This window comes from Aedes albopictus, chromosome 2, assembly GCF_035046485.1.
Source record: "Aedes albopictus strain Foshan chromosome 2, AalbF5, whole genome shotgun sequence".
Lineage (NCBI taxonomy): Eukaryota > Metazoa > Arthropoda > Insecta > Diptera > Culicidae > Aedes > Aedes albopictus.
In genome coordinates, this window is record NC_085137.1 from 276,024,388 (window position 1) to 276,051,356 (window position 26,969).

Below are 26,969 nucleotides of genomic sequence, written 5' to 3' on the forward strand. Positions count from 1 at the left end.
ACTTCTTGGGTGTCTCCACTTGTACCGATATTGAAGGAAAATGGCGAGCTTCGGTTATGTGTCGACATGCGTAGAGCAAACCTTGCAATACAAAGGCTCAATCATCCGCTTCCAGTTATTGACGATTTTCTTCCGAAATTCCGAGACGCTCGATTCTTCACGACGCTAGACATCACGAAGGCATTACACCAGGTGGAATTAACGGAAGATTGCCGTGATGTAACGACATTCATCACAAATTGGGGGTTATTCCGGTACAAGAGGCTTCTCTTTGGGGTCAACTGTGCACCTGAGCTATTCCAAAACTTAATGGAAAGTGTTTTAGCAGGATGTAAGAATACGGTCGTCTTCATTGATGACATAATGATGTACGGTGCTACAGAAGCGGAACATGATGCTGCTGTCAAGCACACATTGAGCGTGTTGAATCAGTACGACATTAAACTAAATGACCACAAATGCAAGTTCAAGGAGTCTGAAACCGTTTTTTTGGGACACAAGCTATCATCAGAAGGTGTTTTGCCAGCTGACGAAAAGGTCGAAAGTATTCTGAAATTCAGATCACCCAAATCCAAGGAAGAGCTTCGTAGTTTCTTGGGCTTGGTAACCTATGTGTCGAGGTTCATTCCTAATTTGGCCACTATGAATTTTCCGCTGCGAAGTCTTGTAAAGCAAGATGCACTTTTTGAGTGGAACGATGAACACCAAAAGGCTTTCGAACAAGTGAAGAAGACGATCGGTTCGGTGGACCATTTGGGATATTACGATCCCAAAGACAGAACTTTAGTTGTGACAGATGCTTCAGGCGTAGGATTAGGAGCAGTTCTGATCCAGTTTGCAGGTAATAAACCAAGGGTGATTAGCTACGCTTCAAAAAGCTTGTCAGAAACAGAGAAGACATATCCACCGATCGAAAAAGAGGCCCTCGGCATAGTATGGGCTGTTGAAAGATTCAAGATCTATTTGATGGGTATCACATTTGAGCTGGAAACGGATCACCGCCCACTAGAGACTCTTTTCTCGGTATCCTCCAAGCCTACAGCAAGAATAGAGAGATGGCTGCTTCGGGTTCAGGCTTTCAAATTCAAGGTTGTTCTCATTAGAAGTATTCAGTAATCGTGGATATGATGAAACATCCAAATATGTTTTTTTTCAGGTCGTATACCGGAAAGGATCATCGAACATTGCTGACGTTCTTTCCAGACTTGGGTCTCATGTAGTCGATAACGAGTGGGTAGAGGAGTCCGAAGTTTTCATTCGAAGAATTGTAGCAGTATCGGTAGCAAGTTTGAGCAGCGGGTCTTGTAATGAGGAGTTTGATTCGGATACAGAACATGTCATCAGAGCAATCCAAGAATGTGCGGCTATCGATATAACTGAAGTTATACAAGCTACCAATGTCGATCCAGAGATGATAAAGCTAAAAGATTGCATTTTGAATGAAAAGTGGGACCAAGCAGATATGAAGCAATACAATTTGTTTCGCCACGAACTATCGTACGTCAATAGCCTTATCATGCGTGGGACTAAACTAGTAATTCCTCTTCCTTTACGTCAAAGAATGTGCCAGCTAGCACATGAAGGACATCCGGGACAGTCGATGATGAAACGCAGATTACGAGAAAGATGTTGGTGGCCGGGCATTGATCATAACGCGGTAAAGATATGTGAAGGTTGTGAGGGGTGCAGATTAGTGCAAGTGTCGGATCCTCCAGAGCCAATGCGGCGCCGTCCTCTTCCTGAAAAACCCTGGGTGGACATCGCTATTGATTTTTTGGGGCCAATGCCTACAGGGGAATACGTCCTAGTTGTTATTGACTACTACAACCGCTACATGGAGATAGAGATAATGACCAAAATAACCGCCCAGGAGACAATTGGTAGACTCAAACGCATCTTTCGCATTTGGGGCCCACCTCGAACGATCACCCTAGATAATGCAAAACAATTTGTCTCTACAGAGTTCGAGGATTTCTGTAGAACTAATGGCGTTCATCTGAACCATACTTCCCCATATTGGCCACAGGCCAATGGAGAAGTTGAACGCCAGAATAGGTGTCTCTTAAAGATGAAGGATGAAGATCGCCAATGCCCTGTACGGCAACTGGAAGGCTGAGTTAGAACATTACTTACAGCTGTACAATGATACACCCCATACCATCACTGGAAAATCTCCAAGCGAATTGTTGCAAAACAGAAAGCTACGATCAAAAATGCCACAGCTAGAAGACCTAGAAACAACACCGCCAAGTTCGGATTTCCGAGACAAAGATCATGCGTTGAAAATGCAAGGAAAGGAGAGAGAAGATCAGAGGCGTCGAGCTAAAGCCAGCGAAATATCAATAGGCGATACCGTGTTGATGAAAAACCTGTTGCCGACAAATAAACTTGCTACGATTTTCTTGGGCCCATATAGCCGAGGCGGTAAACGCACGGGTATTCAGCATGACCATGCTGAGGGTGACGGGTTCGATTCCCGGTCGGTCCAGGATCTTTTCGTAAAGGAAATTTCCTTGACTTCCTTGGGCATTGAGTATCTTCGTGCCTGCCACACGATATACGCATGCAAAATGGTCATTGGCAGAGGAAGCTCTCAGTTAATAACTGTGGAAGTGCTCATAGAACACTAAGCTGAGAAGCAGGCTTGGTCCCAATGAGGACGTTACGCCAAGAAGAAGAAGAAGAAGAAGACGATTTTCTTGGACGAGAAATTTGTAGTAATTGATCGGAGAGGCACAAACGTTACAATCCAGTCGAAGGAGACGGGTCGGATATATGATCGGAATACAGCACATCTTAAACTATTACCTACTTCATTTGGTGAAGAGGCCAGTAGCAACAGTAATCCTCAAGATGACCTTCAACTAAAGAGCAACAGTACCCAAAGCGAAGAACATCCTGAACAACCACCGGCTAAGCTGTCATCAACTTCGAATCCCATTCGGAGAACGACCAGAGTTCACAAACCAGCAGTACCATACAGTCCATCAAGATAAATATACTTAGCAGATAAGCTTGTCTAAATATAAGCTAAATATAAGCGTGAAGTTACGTTGATTCTGGTATCATCTGTTCGAATTTATCAATAAATAAAAATTGTAAAAAAGGGGGATGTGGTAGACGCTTCTATTAGAGATACATGGCAATATTCAATAAGAGTGTAGTAGTCCTCGATGGTGTTTGATTAGAGTGCATATGAGTGAACCCGGCAGACAGTCTTCAGTCTTTGGTCAGACGGCATAGAGTGCGGTACGCGTCACTACAGGTTCGATATGTAGGGTCCTCAGGTGTGGTGGCTGTCTCCCTGGGGCGTCGGAATTTAAGGCTTAGCTCCTAGACCCAGCTGACGTAAAAACACAACTGGCGCCGAACGGTGCTAGTTGGCCAGAAAGAAGAAGAAGAAGATGAACCGCTAAAATAGAGTTAATAAACTATAGAGGACGAATGTCGCTGCTGTTCCATTTGTTCTCGTTCGCAAACATCCCGGGTATCTATCTGTCAAACTGCATACTTTTTTGCTTTGACACTCATATCCATCCCTATCTTCGCCAGCAAGAGATGTTGCGGTGGCGACGTCAGCGACATTCTCCCTCTATAGTTTATTACCTCTATTACCGCTAAGCTCAGAGGAGATTTTTCGATTAGCTAGCAAAGCATGTACCCAGGTAACAATGCATGGGTCGAATTTTCTCCTCAATATTGCTGACCCTAAAGACGAATAAGAAGCGTTATCGAATGCGCCCTCAATATCAAGAAATGCTACAAGAGCAATTTGTTTTGCATTAAGTGTTTTTTCGATCTTTTGAACTACCATATGTAGTGCCGAGATCGTAGATTTTCCACTTTGATAAGCGAATTGGTTTTTTGACAAAGGCATTGCTTTCATAAATTTGTGATTTATGTATACTCGCATAGTATCTTTTCCATGATTTTGAGCATTACAGAGGATAAACTTATCGGCCTGAATGCTTTGGGGTTGGTTTTATCTCTCTTTCCTGCCTTCGGAATGAAGACAGCCCGGATTTGACGCCAATCGTTGGGTATCCCGGATAAAAAGTTACCATTCATTACATGGTAAATATTATTGACTTATGACTGGTTTTATTGTTCACAATAAAACACATAGTAGATGTATTGTTACTTTTTACAATAGAAATCAAGCCCATATAGTTCGTACAATAAGTGAACATTAGCTTTATTAGTGACTAATTGATTCGATTGTTTTTCAATAGTTCTATAATAATTTAAAGTTACTATCAGTAAAAATTAATTTAAGTTGTTTTTAAATAGTTGCAAAAGTGCCTGCAAAGTTCTTATGAACTTTTTATTAAAAAAGAGTTTATTTCTCAATTACCTTAAAAACAATTCGTAACAAAAAAATAACAATAAATATTATTGTTGCTTGGATCATGTTTGTATAATCAAATACAAAATCACTTGACATATTTTTTTGTAGTTTTTGTTTTAAATTTGAGTACAGTAGATGTTTCGGTTATCGAATGTTATTCGCTAAAACTTCAACGACTGACAGACGTCAAGCCGTGTTGGCAGAGGAAGCTCTCAATGAATAACTGAGGAAGTACTTATAGAAAACTAGCTGAAAAGCAGGTTTTAGCCAAGTGAGGACGTTACGATAAGAAAAAAGTGTGCAATGATTTTTCTAATGTTTTCCAATAAATTATAGGAATCTAGTAAATAGTAAACTACCATTGATAACAATTCAAATACAATTTGTTTAATGGGGTCAATTGAACCGATGTAGAAATAAACATGCAATAATATTTATTGTTATGTAAACAGATTTCGCCTTTGAAAAACCAAAGAATTCATATTTCTCGGTAACATTTTTCTTCAGCATTTACATATACTAATGGCCAAATGAATTGTGAACGATTTATGATATGGATCATACGACCTGAGGTCTGACTTGTGATAATTGGCAGTTGTTTGAAAAGATTGATGATAGATCTCATCAACAGCTGCCAAGCAACCAAGCAAGCAACACATATCAGACAGACATCAGAGTGTTAGACTCTTATCATAAAATGATGTGCATATCATTCTGGAGGCCGTTAGTGCTCGTAAATGCTGGATATAAATGTTAGCGGGAAATATAAATTCTATGGATTTTCAAAAGCGAAACTGCTTACACAAATATTATTGTATTTTTATTGTAACAACGATTCATTTGACGCCATTCAATTAATTGTATTTGTATTGTAAGAACAATGAAAAAACAATAAGATATATGGTTTTCTTTTGAAAATTGCCCCAAAAATGTCTCATAAAAAAACAATACATTCTATTGTTTTTCGCGAAAAAGTGTATGAAAATTTTCTCAAAATTTTATGGTTAAGATACATAACGACCACCATTTTTTATTGTAAAAGTGCCATTTACCATTCGCCGAATGGTATAGAACAATAGGGGTGATGGTGAGTGTGCCGTGTAAAATACAATACGTTTAATGGTGAATATTTTTCGAAAAAATGGTGTTGTAACAATAAAATTTATCGTATTTTTATGATATTTTTTATCAGGGATATGCCCCAAAATCAGACTCGCCCTAAAAAATCTCAACCAAGGGTGAAACCAGTGTTTTCCTCTTTTGGATCAACGCTGGGAATATTCCATCCATGCCAGGAGACTTAAATGGCTCGAAAGATCTCATAGCCCTCTCAACCCTGGCCCGAGTGAAAGCTTCCTTTGCAACCTTTATTGCATCTGTTTTAGATCCAGAAACCCATGATTGGATCACTTGTGGATCTGAGACAGCAATTCCGGTGCCTTGGTCGCCGATGCTCGACTCAGGGATTGAATCAGAGACGTGGATCTTTAACAATTTGCTCAGTGTATCGCTAGGCTCTACAGTGAGCGAACCATCCGTCTTTCGGAGGCTACCCACACCATTGAGTTTTTTGGAGCCTGGCCACTACGGGTGTATTCTCTATGCTTTCACACATTAGAATCCACGATTTCCGTTTGGCTAACCTTATTTCTTTGTTGTAGTTCGTCAGGGCCTTTCTGTATAGGCTCCAATCGCTGGTTCACTTGGCTCGATTGAATTCCCTACGCGCAGTTTTCCTAAGCTTCTCAAGAGTTGAACAGGACTAATGCGACTTTCTATGATGTACTCTTCGGATTGTAGGATAGCTGAGTAGGATCCCCAATCAGTTTTCTCAGGATCTTTAAACGTTTTTTTCTATCGTTAGACCCCCTTCCCATTCGAAGATGATGTGTTTGTGGTCTGACATTGATATTTCTTCAGAAACATGCCAGTTTTTTAATTTTATCAGAGATAGACCGACTACATAGAGTCAAGTCCAAAACTTCCTGACGAATGGAGTTTTCAAACGTGGGCTTGACACCAACATTACAAGTGTCAATATTCTTGAAAGAGAGAAACTGTAACAGGTACTCACCTCTGGTGTTTATATTTGTACTTCCCCATACGGTGTGATTTGCATTTGCGTCACACCCTATGACGAAGGGGATGTTGTGTCGGTGGCTGTAGGCTACGAGCGCAGCTATTTCTGGAGGAGGGATTTCGTCCACGTCACCTGGGAAGTATGCCGAGACCATCAGGCCAGGCCAGGCCTACTGCGTTGTATTTACCTCAAAGATGGTTCTTCGAAATACCTGGACTTCAGATCATTTTTTCTGTCGTCGAAGTACTTCTCAAATCTACAGGGGAGGAAGGATGCGTGGACATACCGTACCAAACGCTCCAGATGTTGACGATTATGTTTGAAATATATGAGGTTGTATATAATGCAGTAGAGTAAAGCAGATATAAATAATATAGGAAAGATCTCACCAATTTACGAGTCATATTTGTAGTCCAATGTTGATCATCCGCTTCTGTATGATTGATGTTTTGCACATCGGGTTTTGGTAGAGATTATTTCTGTTTTCTTTTATTGTTTCTTCTAGTGAGAGGCATTCCATCCGGCACATGATAATTTTTTCATACATTTTCCTTGAGTTTCTGCTGATTTCTTTATTCACTACTGTTTTTCGCCTTATCTTCACTTTTGATGACTAAGCTCCCAAGCCGCAATCGCCAGCGTCAAAGCGACTGGTTGAAAGTTTGACACGGGGAGACGCGACTAAGAAACAAAATAGCAAAATTAAACGAACTTCACTTTTCAGCGGTGGCCACACGTTGTTGTGATAAATTTTGAACCGCTCAAAAACTTTTTTTCTTCCAAAACCTCTCCGATACAAATTCTCATTACGATTACGAAACCAATCATAGCAAGCACGGTGTTTTCGAAATTCAACAGATCGCTTCACTTGATAACAACCAGTAAGACTGCAGCGGCCAACACGTTTGGTCGTGTTCCGCGGCGTGCTCGCCAGAAAGTAAATTCCATTGGAGTATAAACGAAAACTCGTTGGCAATATAGCGCTAGTTCGTTGCGCCATTTTTCCGCTCTTTAGCTCTGTGCAAAGAGCACCAGAATTGAGAAGAAGAAGAAGAAGATAACAACCAAACCAGGGTAACCCTACACTGAAAAAATGAACATAGTAACCGGCACCATTTCATACACGGAGAAATCAAACTACCTAATTTTTGGGTCGATTTTACTCAAAGCTGAGTATATCGAATAAACTAGTTACCCAAAATTAGGTTGTTTTCCCTCTTTCCTTCACCGATGTTGTCAAAAACAAACAGAGATGCATCTACCCAACGGGGGTCCTTGAGCCCAATAAGCCAATTTTGGGTAAATGCAGGTTTACTCAAATTTGGGTTGAATGAGGGGGGTCTTGGGCAGTGTTGGTAAAATCTCAAATTCTCAAATCTCATGGTTGAGTTGATTCACGCGCGATTTTTGACTCGCCAAACTCACCGCCGAAAAAATCATGCATGAGTTGACTCGTGATTTTACTCATTCCTTAATTTCTTGGTAGTCTTATTATTTACAACGAAGTTTTTAGGATTGTATAACAGGACAAGATCAAACCTTGCATACAACAACAAAGATTGTCGTTTAAATTGATTTGGATTCGTTTTACAAGCAAATGAGATTTCGGCGCTTGACTCGTGAGAGCGAGATTTTGCATGAAAATCTCGCGCGTGAGAAAATGATTTAGAATCGCGCGCGAGTTTGCTCATGCAGGAGCGGTTCATGAGTGAGCTTTGAGTGTGAGTTTACCAACACTGGTCTTGGGTTGAATTTACCTACTCTTAAGTAAATGTTTTTGCTGGAGGTGAAGGCAATTTACCTAGTGTGAGTTTAATCGATTTACAGTGACGATTCGCTCCTTGGGTGTTCGTTAACTGGGGGTGCTCGTTTGTTGGGTGTTCGCTAAATGAGGAAAACCCCAACCAAAAAGCACTCATATGTCAAAACCTTATGTCAAACGATGCCTGACGTTTCAATGTTATCATTTGAAAGGGGTCCATCAATGTACGTTGATGATAGTTTTCTTTTCAATAAAAATCAAATTTTGAAAGTTAAATTAACTGTATTTCATAAAACAAAAACATACTGAAACTGTTCAACTTACTCAAACGACGTTCAAATTACGCTCTTTCCACTTATCGCCAACCAGTTTGTTCCGCAGTGCCGTAAGTTTGGTGACTTCCTGCAGATCACCTCTTACATAATCAATTACATTATCCAATGACTTGAGCACGTTAGAAAAGTTCTGCCTGCGGTTTGGAGACGCTCCATTGACTGTCTGTTGCTCATCTGTCCCTTGATAATTTTCATCCGAAGAGTCCAACCATTCTTCATCAGTGCACGTTGTATCATCCAGTCGTTGTAGCACAGATGATATGATTTCTTCATCACTGTACTGATAGTTGGTTACGCTCAGCATGTTTCCCTCGGAATCGACAACCTGGTCATTGAGCCAACGGTCCACATCGCTCTGACTCGTTTCGGTACCGGCAATTTCGTCCGCTGCTTCTATGATCATTTTGATGTCTCCCGTGATATTTTCGTCTGGCCATGGTTCGTCATACTCGAACCCCGGGAATTCGTCGATCAATTTGTTCCAGGAGTTTCTTATTGTCGCGGCCGATATCTCATCCCATGAGCTAGCTAACCAATCCATGCATTGGGATAGTGAAACATTTTTCAGGCGTTGGTTGAAGGAGAGATGTTCATCTTCGAGAATCAATTTTAACATCAACTTTTTTTGTAACGCGTTTTAATTGCGTTGATAACGGCTTGATCCATTGGCTGGCACTCACTAGTCACATTGGGGGGCAAGTATATCACTTCAATCAATCCATCATCACTTCTCAAATCACATCCAATGTGATGAGCCGAGCAGTTATCTAAAACCAGAAGTGCTTTCGGCTCAAGCCCGTTTTCTTCGCTAAACTTCCGCACTGCAGGTACAAACTCGTCATCAAACCACTTCTTGAACAGAATTCTAGTCATCCAGGCCTTCTTCGCATTATAATAAGAAACCGGCAGTGCTTCCTTATTGCGCGGAAGATCTCGCGGGTTTTCTGATGTACCGATAAACATAAGCTTCAATTTCAGAGTGCCGTCCATGTTCGAGCAGGGCATAAAAGTGTACCTGATCCGGTTGAGCTTTCGACCAGCAGCAGCTTTTTCATCCCACAGGACAACCGTTCTGGAAGCAATCAGTTTGATGAAGATTGCCGATTCATCAGCGTTGAACAATTGTGAAGGGTTCAGACCCATATCCAAAATTTTCTTCATCAGCACCGGTTTGAAGCTAGTGTAAGCTTCCAGGTCAGCCGAAGCTTTTTCTCCCGCAGTTACAACCGTACGTAGTCCAAAACGGTGCCGGAAACGACGAGCCCATCCATTCGATGCGAGGAAGTGGCATCCTTCATAGCATCCGTGTTGTTGAAAATTCACAAGCAGCTGCTGGGCTTTTGCTTTCAAAACTTCCGCCGAAACAATGACGTTCGCATTCCGTTGCTGCAGTATCCACACGAACAGTGCTTGCTCCAGCAACGGGAAACTTTGCACCTTGAGAGTTCGCCGCTCCTCTACCCCATATTCTCTATAGGTCTCTATTTTGGATTTGATGGCCTCCTTGTGCTTTAAGAATCGGCCCACGGATGAACTTCCGATTCCGTATTTTTTCGCGATCTGCTCGTGGGATAATTCACTGGACTCTGCTTCCCGGATGACATCCAACTTCTGCGCCAGAGTGAGTGTGACGTGTTTGCGCTTCAACGATTTACCTTCCGCAGGCGAATCCATTCCCTATAAATCACATAATCATTTTAATGAAAATCAATTAGAAGCAAGATTAGAAGTTCAAATCTCCAGCTCGATCTCAACTTACCTCACCGCAATGAGACATTTCGCAACCAACTTATTCGTAAACTTTTCAGGAATCGATAAACTTTCTTCTACGACGAAAGGAAAACAAACAATTAGCACACCCCCTATGGAAAATCGACCAGCTGTCAACTGCCCCAACCAGCGAATACGATCCGCTAATCGGGGCGCAGTCGTGACCCAACGAGCGAATCGTCACTGTACTCAAATTTGGCTTATTGGGCCGAACTATGGGATTGCGTCAAAAGAACTCACTTTTGGGTACTTTCGTTTTTCCGTGTAGGGTTAAAATAAAACACCTTTACTACTTGATTTTCGTAGACCATATTTTTTTTCTTGATTCCACTAGGTGGAGGGTTAAATTTACTATACTGATCAATGTTTACATTTCATAGTATTCTTAAACATTATTTCGAGGGTAACTCTTACTATGTGCATGACAAACAACATGGTAAATGTAACCATTGCTACATGGTTCTGATTACTATGCATGTGGTTCAATGGTAATGGCGTAGTGTCTCCTATTTTGTTTATATTTAAAATAAATATTGAAAAATAAATATTTCATTAAATTTATTCAATATAAACAATATAAGTATAATAAATCTTGTGAACAATATTAATGATTTTGCACACAGGCAACTGCCAGATCTATCCACTTATCCGCGAGCGGTAATGGCGGCCGCGGGCATGTCCAACCACTTCGGATTTTGACGTTTCTTGGGAGAAAGTCAAAACAGTTTCATACTCCTCCACCCTCCGTTTGATGACGCCAACCGATTGCGATCCCCACGAAACGTCAAAATTCGAATCGGTTATTTGTGCCCGCCGCCGCCATTACCGCACGCGGATAAGTGGATATACAGTCTCTACCCCAGTCGGTCTAGGTTCAATCCTAGTCGACGCCGTCGGTATTTCTGAGACAAAAATATCTGATCACGCCTTCCCTCGGATAGGAAGTAAAGCCGTAGGTCCCGGCCCATGTGTTGATGGGTTCGATATGTAGGGTGTCAGGTGTGTGTGGATGTCTCCCTGACCGTCCGTGTTTAGGCTTAGTACCAGAAATAGGCGGACGTTAAACTAGAGCTGATGCCGAACGGTGTCGGCTCGCCAGAAATAAGAAGAAGAAGACAGTCTCTACGTCAGCGTACCTAAAAATTTTGGTCCGGGTGGTACTGTCAGATTCAAAGCGGCAAGCGCTACTTTTGATAAGGACGAAAACCGACAATAACAAACCGAAAAAAAAATACTAAAACATTAAACATTTGTTGTTTCCGTTTTTTTATGGTAGGTAAATGCAAATTAAGTGCGGCATGATGAATTTGTTTACTAGAAGCGAAAATTATATCTATAAAACAAGTAAAGGCAAAATAGTCGGCTTTTATAAAATTAATAAGAAACTCGTGTTTTCTTCTAGCGCGGTTATTAAGCACCAGCAAGTAATAAATTAGGATACTTGTGCTAACATTTTACAGCTACATACCCGCATAGTAAAATACATTATGCCATACATTCCAAACAATTAATTACCTGTATCTGTTAAGATGACATTATATTCCATGGCTAATTTTGTGTTAAACAATATGGAGCATGAGAATAATAACAATAAAAAACAATAAGAATGTTCTATGTCAAATAACGACAGTATACTAAAGCATCCATAATTTGTTAAACGGTATGGAATGCGAACTTGCATGAAATGGTGACAATGTATCACCACCTTCTATCAGATGGTAAGTTTTTGTGTTTGCGCAACACACTAGCACCTACACATCACACTATGTATTGCGGCGCTCATAATAAATCCACATTGGGCGGCGGCGATATGGCCGCTAAGAGATACCCGCGATACAGACGCAATGTCAAAATCGAACAGATACTGTCACCCACCCAGCAGCATCGCAGCAGCCTTTAGGCCGTTCATATCAAAACAACAGTTGGCACAATGGCAACTCAGGTGGCCAGAAATCGTAATAACATTTATCGCGACATTGTTTCACTATAATACGCACACGCATCACCTCGTCGGCTTTGTGTTTAATATTTAATCGGGATGTTATTTGGTGATGCTACAGGATGCTGCGGCGGTATCTTCTCCATTTTCCACATTGCGTCTGTATCGCGTGCATCTCCTCGCGGCCATATCGCCGCAGCCTCATGTGGATTTGATATAAGCGCCGCATGCAAAATTTCTGACCATCAGGTCGCTCATAGTGGTGCGCTCATATTTTGACAACTTGATGGAAAAGAAGAAGATAAACGCGTTTCGCGGATTTATCTTGCAAGGCACAATATCACATTTTTTCAACAGTATGGCATACAGTTTGGCACATTTGTATTTGTAAGCAACAAAAATGCACCGCGTTCGCTGCCAGCAGCGCTTGTTTTTTTTCATTCCTCGGAATGGCGGATCTTTGTCATTTTGTAGATCTTTCCCGGCAATCTATTCCAGCGCCCAAGGCCGACAAGCTGGTCAAAAAACTCCCCGCCGTGACTTCGAAGAGGATGGAATCGTAGGTAAGCATTTCCGAAACATTTTGTTTTTTTTTTATTCAAGTGTTCTGTTGCCCGTTGCAGATGGAAACTTTCGCGAAATCAAAGTTCGGAATGAATTTGATAAACATCCGCTGGAGGAATTCCGGATCCGCCACATTACAAGGTCATGCATTCCGGTTGCTCGCATAGGTAGGACACCAGCGGGTTTTGTCTTCATGAGTGGTTCACCGGATCTGAACGGGCTAGGCAGCACAATCAGCCAGGGAATGCAGAAGAAGTGCACGTCGGCAGAGCTTCCGGTAGATCAGTCGAAAAGCAGATGCAAGAAATCCGTGGAAACTGGGTAAGATGCTTATGCTCTGGAAGATCCCGCCCCTCTCGATGTTTGCTGAAGCATGGAATACAAGTTTACGTGTCCTAAGTGTTCTATAATGATAATCCATTTTTTCATGTGATGTAACAAATAAATTAATACTATATAAAACGTATTTGCTAGTTTCATTTTTTTTTGTTTCTTCACATAAAACATTATGTGGTAGAACCATATATCATACGCTAAAAATACCATGAAAGACCATAAATCAATAATAACACATACATGTTAGTTTTTCTTTCAAATTTATGGTTAAACTGTTCTCTAACCATTTGCTATGCAGTGAATTGTCCAAAAAAGCGGATAGTATATTGACCATATTCTTTACTGTATTGCGAAAATTTTGTTCGGGAAAATGAGCGATTTTTTATGGTAACCTATCTTAACCGCCTATTCCACATACTGTAAATTGGCGGCTTACCATTTGTCAAACTGGCAAATATGTACATGGAATGGTAAGCTTTCTGTTAGCTCCGATAGTCTGAGAAATGGTTAAATGACCATTGCTAATGGTCATCTACAGTATGAGAAACTTTACATTTACAGTTTGTGATTATGCGGGTATCTGGTGGCCAATCCAAAATGGAAGTTAAAAATAATCATTTGCAGATTTTTTTTTCGAGTTTGATCTTCGGTTTGGTCTAGTATGCACAGTCACCAATTAATATGGAAGACCGTTTAAACATGTGTTTTATTACATTTTTTACAACACCAAAAAGAAAAATCAAAATAATTTCAATTTAATGAACATTAGTTTTTGCACGTCTGTTGAATACGTCCTTTTGATACGAAGCGCTAGCCTCTTGTTGGCTTCCACTCACCACGAAACAAAAAGATGTTTTCGCATGGACAAAAATTGTTGCGTCAGTGAAGGAAGGACCCGTTGTTTACGAACAGTAGCGACATCTGCGATTTGCAAGTAGGTACGCGAAACTGAGCTCATCTGTCAAGTTACGGGGGGTTGAATATCTCTTAATCAGTCGAATAAACTAGCTCCGAAGTACTTGGTATTCATGGTTATGGTGTAAAAAGGACAAAAATAATATATCTACTGTGGTAATCAGTTTTGGAATTAGATAGTTATTTTGGCTGTCCAGTTCTTGCATTTTTCCCACAATATATAAATTCAAAGCTTTCATTTAACATATTGTTAGTTTTCATTGAATTCCTGTTTATTTGTTATTTGTTATTAATAATTTTATTGAAAACAATAACCTGCTAGTATACACTTTAAATGAGGTCAGCATTATAGCACATTATTTGTTGAACAATTATTTCCCATAGACTGATCAAAATCTCATGCAAGATAACAAGCGAATATACTAATAAAACCCGATTTAATCCACCTATGGTGAACAGAACCCTTCTTACACTTATTAAAATTATTGTTTATTATTTGTATTTAACATATTCATTTTGAGTGATGGACCAAAAGTTCTGGAAAATATTGTGGATTTGGCATCTAGTGGATTGGTTTTTAAAATATCATCATGTACCATGGACTAAACTACCAGAAATGCCAGACAAAAAAAATATCTTACTTATTCTGGAATTATGTATCTTTTGTTAACTGCCAAAAGATCTTGAATCGATAAACAAATGGATAAGAAAATAAGCGAGATACACTTTGTCTAATATCTCTTAATCAGTCGAATAAATTAGCTCCGAAGTACTTGGTATTCATGGTTATGGTGTAAAAAGGACAAAAATAATATATCTACTATGCTAATCCGTTTTGGAATTAGCTAGTTATTTTGGCTGTCCAATTCTTGCATTTTTCCCAAAATATATAAATTCAAAGCTCTCATTTAATATATTGTTAGTTTTCATAGAATTCCTGTTTATTTGTAATCTGCTAGTATACACTTTATATGAGGTCAGCATTATTGATTGAACAATAATTTCCCATAGACTGGTCAAAAGCTTATTGTGCCTTGCAAGATAAATCCGCGAAACGCGTTTATCTTCTTCTTTTCCATCAAGTTGTCAAAATATGAGCGCACCACCACAGACAAACAGACGTAACACTTGCGAAATTTCCATCGACCACGCTTTTAACAATCATTTTAAATTTTCATAGTTGTGGCTTTCACAATCAGAGGCGCGCGCATCGTTTTTGTATGCGTTTGACGTTTCACACTAGCGCCTTCTGTTGACGATATTGCACAACACAGTGATTCGTGCAACTTTTCCACCAGGTGATGGTAGTGTAGACTGAGCGATGGATTTCCATGAAAATCGTTCAAGCTGTTACGTCTGTTTGTCTGTGGCACCACTATGAGCGACCTGATGGTCAGAAATTTTGCATGCGGCGCTTATATCAAATCCACATGAGGCTGCGGCGATATGGCCGCGAGGAGATGCACGCGATACAGACGCAATGTGGAAAATGGAGAAGATACCGCCGCAGCATCCTGTAGCATCACCAAATAACATCCCGATTAAATATTAAACACAAAGCCGACGAGGTGATGCGTGTGCGTATTATAGTGAAACAATGTCGCGATAAATGTTATTACGATTTCTGGCCACCTGAGTTGCCATTGTGCCAACTGTTGTTTTGATATGAACTGCAGCCTTCACTGCGATGCTGCTGGGTGGGTGACAGTATCTGTTCGATTTTGACATTGCGTCTGTATCGCGGGTATCTCTTATGCCTTGGACAGACTGGTGGTATACGTACCATGGTACAATTATCTTGAAACGAGTTCTATACTAATTATTATCTTCAGTCAAGACAGCCTTGTAATAATTTTCTTGACAACTTGTACCATGGTACGAATACCACCAGTCTGTCCCTGATATTAGGCTGCGGCCAGAGTGGACGCGTCGCGCGACGCGACGCGGTGCGGCGCGTTTTTGACGCGGCTTCCAACGCGGCTTGATAGCCACAGTGAACGCGGTGCAAAGCGTCTGTTCGTAAAGCAAACTGAAAAGTTTTCATAATTTCCGCCACCTTTGCACATAAATACTGACCATAACTATTTTTTCTATATAGATTATTTTAGTAAACTCACCATACTTATTTTATCTTTCAAATTACAACAAACGGTGAGAAGTTTTGATAAGATTTTTTAGATATTGGAACACTTCACACCATCAATGTATAATTTCTAACTCTGGTTGCAGAGACAGTTTGTGACAGGTTCGCCTTGACAACCAGTAGCACACAATCAAAGTGAGGTGTCTCCTCTCTATCGATTTAAAAGCCATAACATTTCAACAGTTTTCTAGAGTTATCTGATGAAAGATTTCCAGGAGATATGTGATTATTGTGCTCAACCTAAAATTAAAAATGAACCATTTATCTAAATTTACCTTCAACTGCTATTTATTTCAGATGATTCAGAAGAGGTATACATTTGGGATAATGGTGATTCCCTAACCTCAGATCTACCCGTCTTGCAGGTACAAATTTTGAAATTTTGTGAACAAGTGAGCTTGTAGTGAGAGCTACCACAGGGTTGTATACGTAAAAAAATGGCACCCCTTCGTTTATTTTTGAACAGCAATGCAATGGAACAAGTTTGTTAACTCAAAAATAGTATATTTTTATTTTGAAACTTTTTTTAAGCTTACAGCCCTAGTAGAATACTTTGAGAAAGTAAAATAAACGAGAGGGTGCCAAACGTTTTTGTGCATGAAACATGGATAAGGGTAATGTGAAAGCTCTGCTTGTAATGGATGTAGAATGACAGAGATTTTGATTTTTTTCCGTTAATTCTTTAGTCATAAATTTGAAGGAATTACTGATTTTGATTCGCAGAATAGGTGAAAAGTGAGGTTACGAGACGCCACCGGATAATAAACATGTGGTATTATTCATGTTAATTTTTTTACATTCACATTTGAATACATTTGAAAAACAATTTCGTGAAATTAGCGTCATGATTTGATAAAAACGGGCGAAATTCACACAAAAATACAAAATTCTTCGCGCGAACCGCGTGACTTCCGCATCAAAAACAGTGCATGCACTGTTTTGTCGGGCGTCGCGCGGCTGAACGCTTTCCGCTTCGCATCGTTCCGCGCGCACTCTGGCATGTTATGATTGTTTTCCCTGTATTGTGCCTTGCAAGATAAATCCGCGAAACGCGTTTGTCTTCTTCTTTTCCATCCAGTTGCAAAAATATGACCGCACCACTATGAGCGACCTGATGGTCAGAAATTCTACATGCGGCGCTTATATCAAATCCACATGAGGCTGCGGCGATATGGCCGCGAGGAGATGCACGCGATACAGACGCAATGTGGAAATGGAAAAGATGAAGCCGTATCCCCCTGCAGCATCACTAAATAACATCCTGATTATTAAACACAAAGCCGACGAGGTGATGCGTATGCATATAAAGGAATCAAGGTCGCGATAAACAGTATTACGATTTCTGGCCACCTGAGTTGCCATTGTGTTAACTTATGTTTTGATATGAACGGCCTGAAGGCTGCTGCGATGCTGCTGGGTGGGTGACAGTATCTGTTCGAGTTTGACATTGCGTCTGTATCGCGGGTATCTCCTCGCGGGCATATCGCCGCCGCCCAATGTGGATTTATTATGAGCGCCGCAATATTCTAATGAACGGAGTTCTGCCGCGCGTCGACGCGCGACCTGTCAAATGCCGCATTGCACCGCGCCGCGCCGCGTGACGCGTCCACTCTGGCTGGCACCTTAGCGGCCATATCGCCGCCGCCCAATGTGGATTTATTATGAGCGCCGCAATATGCAAGATAACAAACGAATTTAATAATAAAAAAAAGGAATTTATTGAAATACTCCTCGAAAGATTTCTCAGTAACCTAATGTCCAATCGAAATAAAATTTCAGGGCCTTCTACAAGCTTTCGTTTGGTGCTAAGAGAACCCAAATCGGTTGACAGACGGCTGAGATATTTATTATAATACACTTGGTCAAAAATCTCTCAAAAGTTTAACCTGTATTACTCCCAAGTACTCTTTGAAAGATATCTCGATAACCAAATGTCCAATCCTAATAAAATTGTATAGGGTTCTACAAGGATGTTATAGCTTTCATTTGGTGCCAGGAGAACCGAAATCGTTTGACAGACGGTTGAGATATTTATTATGATCAACCCCCCCGTAACTTGACAGATGAGCTCAGTTTCGCGTACCTACTTGCAAATCGCAGATGTCGCTACTGTTCGTAAACAACGGGTCCTTCCTTCACTGACGCAACAATTTTTGTCCATGCGAAAACATCTTTTTGTTTCGTGGTGAGTGGAAGCCAACAAGAGGCTAGCGCTTCGTATCAAAAGGACGTATTCAACAGACGTGCAAAAACTAATGTTCATTAAATTGAAATTATTTTGATTTTTCTTTTTGGTGTTGTAAAAAATGTAATAAAACACATGTTTAAACGGTCTTCCATATTAATTGGTGACTGTGCATGCTAGACCAAACCGAAGATCAAACTCGAAAAAAAAATCTGCAAATGATTATTTTTAACTTCCATTTTGGATTGGCCACCAGATATGTAGCTGTAAAATGTTAGCACAAGTATCCTAATTTATTACTTGCTGGTGCTTAATAACCGCGCTAGAAGAAAACACGAGTTTCTTATTAATTTTATAAAAGCCGACTATTTTGCCTTTACTTGTTTTATAGATATAATTTTCGCTTCTAGTAAACAAATTCATCATGCCGCACTTAATTTGCATTTACCTACCATAAAAAAACGGAAACAACAAATGTTTAATGTTTTAGTATTTTTTTTTCGGTTTGTTATTGTCGGTTTTCGTCCTTATCAAAAGTAGCGCTTGCCGCTTTGAATCTGACAGTACCACCCGGACCAAAATTTTTAGGTACGCTGACGTTGTTCGGCAGCTGTCAAGTAGCTCCCGGGTTGATTATGATACACTTGGTCAAAAATCTCAAAAAGTTTAGTTGTATAACTCCTAAGTACTCTTCGAAAGATATCTCAGTAACCAAATGTCCAATCGAAATAAAATTTCAGAGCGTTCTACTAGGATGTTGTAGCTTTCATTTGCTGCCAAGAGAACTCAAATCGGTTGACAGACGGCTGAGATATTCATCAATATGCTAAATGTCAAAAATCTCTCAAAAAGCTAACCTATATGACTTCAAAGTACTCATCGAAAGATATCTCGGTAACCAAATGTCCGATCGTAATGAAATTCAATAGGGTTCTACTAGGATGTTATAGCTTTCATTTGCAACTAAGAGAATCCAAATCGGATATCAGACGGCTGAGAAACGTGCGTGACTTTTTTTGTAACATACGCACACACACACATACACACACACATACACACACACACACACACACACACACACACACACACACACACACACACACACACACACACACACACACACACACACACACACACACACACACACACACACACACACACACACACACACACACACACACACACACACACACACACACACACACACACACACACACACACACACACACACACACACACACACACACACACACACACACACACACACACACACACACACACACACAACAACGATACAACAACGTGGCCACCTACGCCATTCAGCGAGGGCGATGCGGAATTTGACGTAAACCGACTGGTCTCCAACGACGAGCTCGTTGCCGTGGCGAAAGCATTGAAGGTGAAGAAGGCTCCCGGTCCGGATGGAATCCCCAACGTGGCGTTGAAAGCAGCGATCCTGGAGTATCCCGATATGTTCAGGTCAGTGTTGCAGAAATGCCTGGAGGAAGGCATCTTTCCGGATATATGGAAGGTCCAAAAACTAGTGCTGCTGCCAAAACCAGGAAAGCAGCCGGGAGATCCAGCATCGTACAGGCCGATCTGTCTGTTGGATACGCTCGGAAAACTCCTGGAGAGGATTATCCTTAACAGGCTGACCGAGTATAGCGAAAGTGTTAGAGGGCTGTCCACGATGCAGTTCGGCTTCCGCAAGAGAAAATCAACGGTTGACGCAATTCGGACCGTCGTTGAGATGGCGGAAAGGGCATCCTTACAAAAGCGGAGAGGAGATCGCTACTGCGCCGTGGTAACGATAGACGTTAAAAACGCGTTTAACAGCGCCAGTTGGGAAGCTATCGCCGTAGCCCTGCATAATATGCGGGTCCCCGACTATCTGTGTAGGATTATAAGGAACTACTTCCAGAATAGAGTCCTTGTGTACGAAACCAACGTAGGGCAGAGGTCGTTTAGAGTGACAGCAGGTGTTCCACAAGGGTCAATACTTGGCCCTACGCTCTGGAACGCAATGTACAACGGTGTGTTAACACTGAAGCTTCCGGCAGGTGTCATTATCGTGGGGTTCGCAGACGACGTTGTATTAGCGGTATCTAGCGAATCAATCGATGAAGTCGAAGTGCTGGTATCGGAGGCAATCGACACAGTGGAAAGATGGATGAATGGAGTGAAGCTGCAGATAGCCCATCACAAGACAGAAGTGCTCGTAGTCAGTAACCGCAAAGCAGTGCAAAGGTTGGAGATCACGATCGGAGAGGAGAGAATTTCATCGCAGCGCGCGTTGAAGCACCTGGGCGTGATGGTCGACGACCGCTTAAACTTTAACGCGCACGTTGACTACGCCTGCGAAAAGGCGGCGAAGGCGGTTAACACAGTAGCGAGGATTATGCCAAACGCGGGCGGTCCAAGAAGCAGTAGGAGGCGCCTCTTGGCAAATGTTGCAACCTCAATACTTAGGTATGGAGTGCCAGCCTGGGCTTCGGCGCTAAAAACGAAGAGAAACCGTGGAAGACTGGGCAGTGTGTTCCGGCTCATGGCTATGAGAGTCGCGAGTGCCTACAGAACAATCTCGTCGGAGGCTGTATGCGTTATCGCTGGGATGATGCCCATCTGCATCACCCTAGAGGAAGACGTCGAGTGCTATCGGCGGAGTAACGTAAGGAATGCGAGAGCAGCTGCTAGAATGGACTCGCTAGTGAAGTGGCAACAAGAGTGGGACAATGCGGCGAACGGAAGGTGGACCCACCGACTGATCCCAAATGTGTCGGCGTGGGTCTCTGCTTGGGAGGTTGGGAGGAAAAAAAACACACACACACACACACACACACATACACACACACGCACACACACACACACACACACACACACACACACACACACACACACACACACACACACACACACACACACACACACACACACACACACACACACACACACACACACACACACACACACACACACACACACACACACACACACACACACACACACACACACACACACACACACACACACACACACACACACACACACACACACACACAGACAGACATTTGCTCAGTTGGTCGAGCTGAGTTGATTGGTATATGAGACTCGGCCCTGCGGGCCTCGGATCGAACTAACCGAATCAACAGAAAATCGTTCCGGAAGCGCACCGCTTTTATATTCTTTTGTCCGGTTGTCCGTCATCGAACACGGGACCACATCTGCAGATTCACTTAATCGAAGAATCAGACGGTTGTTTAAGAGTATGTGGATCCGACGAGTGATCGTGAATAAGTCATTTTTAATTTCATTACTCTTAGCTAAAAAGGTGTTGATCCTACCGATGCCAACTCAGAACATGTTGCACAGAATATGGATGAATCTTGAGGTGAAATCAGAGGCAGAACTTAAGGAGGAACGGAGCCGAACATCGGTAAAATTTCATCGCACTACCGTTTTCAAAACCACTAGAAATTTTGTAAGAGAAAGTGCAGCAGATAGAGGAGTTGAAGGTAGGTTAGCAACTTTTACGATTTCGTCCAGTAAGCAAGACGACTTTTATTTATTTCGTAGAGGCTCCAGATGTCGAACGTTCTGCCGCTGGTTGTTCCAATCGGGACGCTTCCTTAACCGAAGGCAAATAAGCGCACATCGGAAATACAATCGACCAAAGCAGACATCCAGAGCTGGACGTTAGAACCATTTTACTAGCAGCTCGAACGGTTCCCCGCTGTCCAACGAACACTCCCCAAAGCGCAGGAGCCATTAAAATGCCACTAATCGGAACAGCTACAGGTGTACCAGAAAGATCAACACTTTAACAAGCTGACACTCCCGGGAGGAAGCCCGCCAGGAATGTCCCGGTTTATCCGTCGCAGATGCAACTTCCGCCGGTTGGAGCAAATGTGGCCTGAGTTCCTTGAAAACAACGTCCAGTTTAAGCTAAAAATCTTTTTTAATTGTTTAAAAGCAATAAAACATGAGATAGAACTGACAGAATTTAGTTTTTCTGCAAGTTTGCAAAACGAAAACAAAAGGTCCTGCAGTATAACCACGCTTATAGTATTCTTTACCATACTACAATGGTTAAATGTACTATGCTGTTTATCTTAGACATGGTAAAATGAACCATAAAGTCTGATTTAAAAATACCATAAAATATAAACATAAAGCAGCATGGTGAATTGAAGCCCGCACATGGTAATTTCAATAATAATACATGGTCTACCAAAATCAAGTAGTAAAGATGTTTTATTTTGACCCTATGAAATGGTAGAGATTATTGCAGACTACATCCCAAATTGGACTATCACACTTTTTTTTGGAACGCCTAAAAAGTGTGATAAAAGTGCACATTTGCCTCGGATCGTCTCGACGTCTTCGGTGCACTTATTCCTCCATTTAAAAGGAATAAGTGCACCGAAGACCTCAACTCGATCTGACGTGTCCCTGCGCTGCAATCACACTTTGAAGGTGTGTGCACACTATTGTGACAGTCCAATTTGGGGTGCAGTCAGCAATAATTTTGGATTCAATTTGTTGTAAAGTGTGCACAATAAGGTAAGTGTGGTTATTCAGAAACAATTTCAAGTAAATTAAATATTGCGGAGATTCCACCTGTTTAGACTCCTGCGCGAAAATTAGTTGCGTGGATTTTTCTTGCGTGGGCCCACAGATATAAAACCAGACCGCGTTCTGGTGAATACTTTACGCTGTGTTGTTAGGTACACATTTGGTGATTGTTTTGCATTTTAAATAAACATTTATAACGCACCTACGCTGAAAATGAGCCTAATCATTTATTTGCGTCGGAATCTATAAATCTTCACAACGGGCAATAACGCTAACCGATTCAGTTTATCAGGCTCTCCAATGACCTGTGTTCACAGATCCAGCCGATGAAAGACGGTTCCTGAATCAATCCATTTTATTTCCCAGCAGGACAATAATCGCGTGTCACCGGAATCGATCCACCTGTGTCTTGGCCGAACAGAATTTTACTGGATGTAAAGAAGTACTAATATAACTGGTGAGCATTTCGTAGCATATTATGCCCATGATAGAGGCCTAAGAAAACTTCGGGAAAACAAGAGGAAATGGCGCCCACAACTGTGGTAGACGACTGGAGGGGGAAATACGGATTAGGAGATGGATGAAGTGAGGAAGTAGTGACACTCAGTAGGTCACTTCCAGCACCGATGAACAAGGCACTCATCAACTAGGATTCCGGATGTCTAACGTTCCTTCACTGGTTATTCTGCTCTCAATCACATTCCTGAAGTTCCTCAATCATAAGTTCCCAGTCAAGACTGCCGAAGGTCCAGGAAACATCACCTTATCACAGCTGAGCATAATCGCGAAACTCCAGAGTCTGGAAATGACTTGAGCACCAGGTTCATAGTTCCACGTTCCACCAATGCCTCGCCAGGTATTCAAAAAAAGATGTTTATTCAAACAGATGGCCAAATGGTTTTGTTTTCTTTTCTTTTAATTTGATTAAATGCAATGAAACCTAAAATACAATCAATTAACCCTAAAAGGGATACCTGGGGTCCATTGGACCCCAGGCGCCTTTAAAAGCTGTCTTTGATGGAACACACTCAGCGAGGTGACGAAACTGAGGCCATGAAGGTATCCTTTTTAGGGTTAAAGATCGATGAAAATGTATTTTTTGTGATTTTTTGAATGTAAACAAAAAGGGGGCATGCACGTCGAACCATGCGCATGGTAATCTAAACCATATAACGATGGTTATGTGAACTATGCTGCTTTCACACACATGGTAAAATGAACCATGAAAACAGATTCCAAGTTACCATAAAATGTAAACATAAAGCGATATGGTAAATTTAATCCCGCACATGGTAATTTCAAGAAAGAATCATGGTCTACCAAAATCAAGAGTAAAAGTATTTTAATTTGACCCTCGATCCGGTTATAATTACTATGTCCTTTTTTCAGTGTATGTCCAACTCAGTCAATTTGTCTTGCATATCGTCAACGGTTCCAATCAGGTTTCCTCTGGGACTTGTTTGATTTCTCCGTGAATACTGCTGGTAATCTTGATGACATCTAGCAGCAATGTGTCCTGGCTGATGACAGCTGTAGCAAACGACGGATATCCGAGAAGAATTTTGTTGTAGCTTGATAAGGGCAAAGGCACTTCTAAGATCTGTAACTTTTGAAAATTTTCGCATCTTTGCTTGATTTCTTAATTGTGTGTCTGGAATTCCTTCGACAATATAATCAATCAGCTCGGACTCTTGAAGAAGCAGGGGCATCGCAAGAATCTGCTTTTCAACGCAGTATTGACTAAAAGATTCACGGACGTTCCATTTTCTTTTCTCCAAACGCTTATAGAGCTCCAACGAACTTGTCTTGACTGAAAACACTTCCTTCATGCTTCTAAACAGTTCCTGAAGATTCATCGTCATCAAATTCTGCAGCGACACTGACCAAATCTGCGCCACGCCAGTAAGACGTTTCATAACCATCAACTTCATCACTTCGTCGTTAATCTTGAAAAGGTTTTTCATTTGATTCGCCACATTCTCGAAGTGTTCAAAATTATCCCCACTGGCTCCCGAATAGCTTGGTAATAGGAAAAAAATTTCATCCAGTTTGAACGCACGAGTTAATCCTTCTCCAGAAACTGTAGAGTGGGTTGTCCCAAAATTGCACATGGTCGAAAATCTTGGGGGCTCACCCTGCAAATGATAGCTAAGGGTGTTAGAAACAAACTTTTGTATGAAGGCAACTTTTAGAAATGACGTTTAGAGGTCGCCCCAACGAGATTTCTGAAAAATGGCCATTTTTCTTATTAAATTTCATACAAATATTTAAAATTTCCGATCTTTTTATGGAAATTGTTTTAAATTAGCATAAGGTTCAGATACGTTTTATGATGGGTAAAAGGCACAGTATATAAAAAATGACAAATTTTAGTATACTCAAAAATTCAGTATCAAAAAGTTACCTGCAAAACATGTCGTTAATTATTTTTCCCAAGTAGTTTAAATCCATATCAAGCTGCAAAAAAATATAAAAATAGTGGGTATTGCCAATTTTTGTACGGTAAAAAATATGTGTATGAAATTTATTATGAAAAATGGTAATTTTTCAAAAATCTCGCCGGGGCGACCTCTAAACGTCAATTCTGAAAGTTGCCGTTATACAAAAGTTTGTTTCTAACACCCTTAGCTATCATTTGCAGGATGAGCCCCCAAGCTTTTTGACCATGTGCAATTTTTGGGACAACCTACTGTAGAGTGTCTTTCTTGATTCATTTCTTCAGGCATCTCGTTAACCAACATTCGACAGACGTTTTCACCAATCAAGGATCGACCTTCCATAGATATTTGAGTACCAGACTTATATGCTTCAGATGTATTTTGTTGATTCGCAAAAGGAAAACCAGTTCCGAAATTTTCCGAATCTTCTGCATCCGCATGTCTCTGTCTGATCGACAACATCTTGAACATTTGACGGTATCCCACTTCTGAAATTGAAGTAAAGACTTGTTTCCAGTTCAACAGTTATTTATTGAATGTCAGTCATTTACAATATTCATATTGTCTAACCTAAAAGTCAAGCCTACTATAATTAACCTTACTTAACTACCACAATGAACTTCTTCAATGGTAGCTTCCTGATTGAGATTAATCCACCTTACAGGTTAAAGACATACAATACGTTATCCAAGGTGATCGCGACGCGTTTTCCTTCGCCGTTAATGCCAAAGAATACTCCAGATCCACAGCCGGCCGACCGAGTCTTGGTGCCGTCGGCTAGAGTCACATCGACTATGACGTCCTTCTTGAATTCGTTGAAGAAACTCCGATCATTAGTCATGTGGCAGGTACAGTCACTATCCACCGTCCACGCGCCAGCAATTGCTCCTATTGCAACAAAACAAACCGCATCATACACAACAGTATCGTCGCTCACTAGTACAGGTGCTGATTCGGCCTGAGCATGCTTCGCATGTTGTGTTGGTCCGACGTTGCTTGTTTCGATTCACTTGGCTTGTCATTTTTCTTTGCCGCAAGAAATTTCCGGCACTGGCGGCGGAAGTGACCCGGTTGGTTGCAAAAATAGCACTTTTCCTTATCAGGTTTCTGCGCATCCACCTTAATGGCTCTTTCCGCTCCAACACCGCACGATTGCTGGCTCTCTCGCTTCTGATTCTCATATCGCAGTCGTGAAATCACGAAATCCATTGTCAAATCGACCTGGGGACGATTTTCGAGCGAAATAACAAAGCTGTCAAAAGACCTCGGCAAACTTCGTAGCAGCATAGTGATCCTCAGCAACTCCCGCAGCTCTACACCAGCGTTATCAAGCTTTTCGAAAAGATCCTCCGTTTGTTCAATGTGCCGCTCGACGTCACCACCTTCACCACCTTGAGCGCGCAGAGCTGCCGCAACAGAGATGCTTGGTTCCCAATTGTCGCCTTGTTGCGGTACGTTTTTAGATTGTCCCACATTTCACGCGCAGTCGTCGATTTCTTAATGAATCGCAGCTGACTATCTTCCAAAAAGAAACCGATAGTAGCTCGAGCCTTTGCGTCATCCCTCTTCCACTGCGGCAGCG

At 41.4% G+C, this 26,969-nt stretch overlaps 2 protein-coding genes across 2 annotated transcripts in view; one reads left to right on the plus strand and one right to left on the minus strand.

Moving 5' to 3' along the window:
* Window positions 1-26,969, plus strand: part of LOC109622136 (sex determination protein fruitless) — a 640,213-nt gene that overhangs the window by 583,762 nt on the left and 29,482 nt on the right. The gene's annotated exons all lie outside the window — the stretch shown is intronic.
* On the minus strand, window positions 3,106-10,422 carry LOC109402256 (jerky protein homolog-like). Its single transcript, XM_062854974.1, has 2 exons — window positions 10,285-10,422; window positions 3,106-10,202 (listed from the first exon to the last, which is right to left on the minus strand). The coding sequence occupies exons 1-2, from the start codon at window positions 10,300-10,302 to the stop codon at window positions 9,141-9,143; spliced, it is 1,080 nt and encodes a 359-aa protein (XP_062710958.1). The 5' UTR covers window positions 10,303-10,422; the 3' UTR covers window positions 3,106-9,140.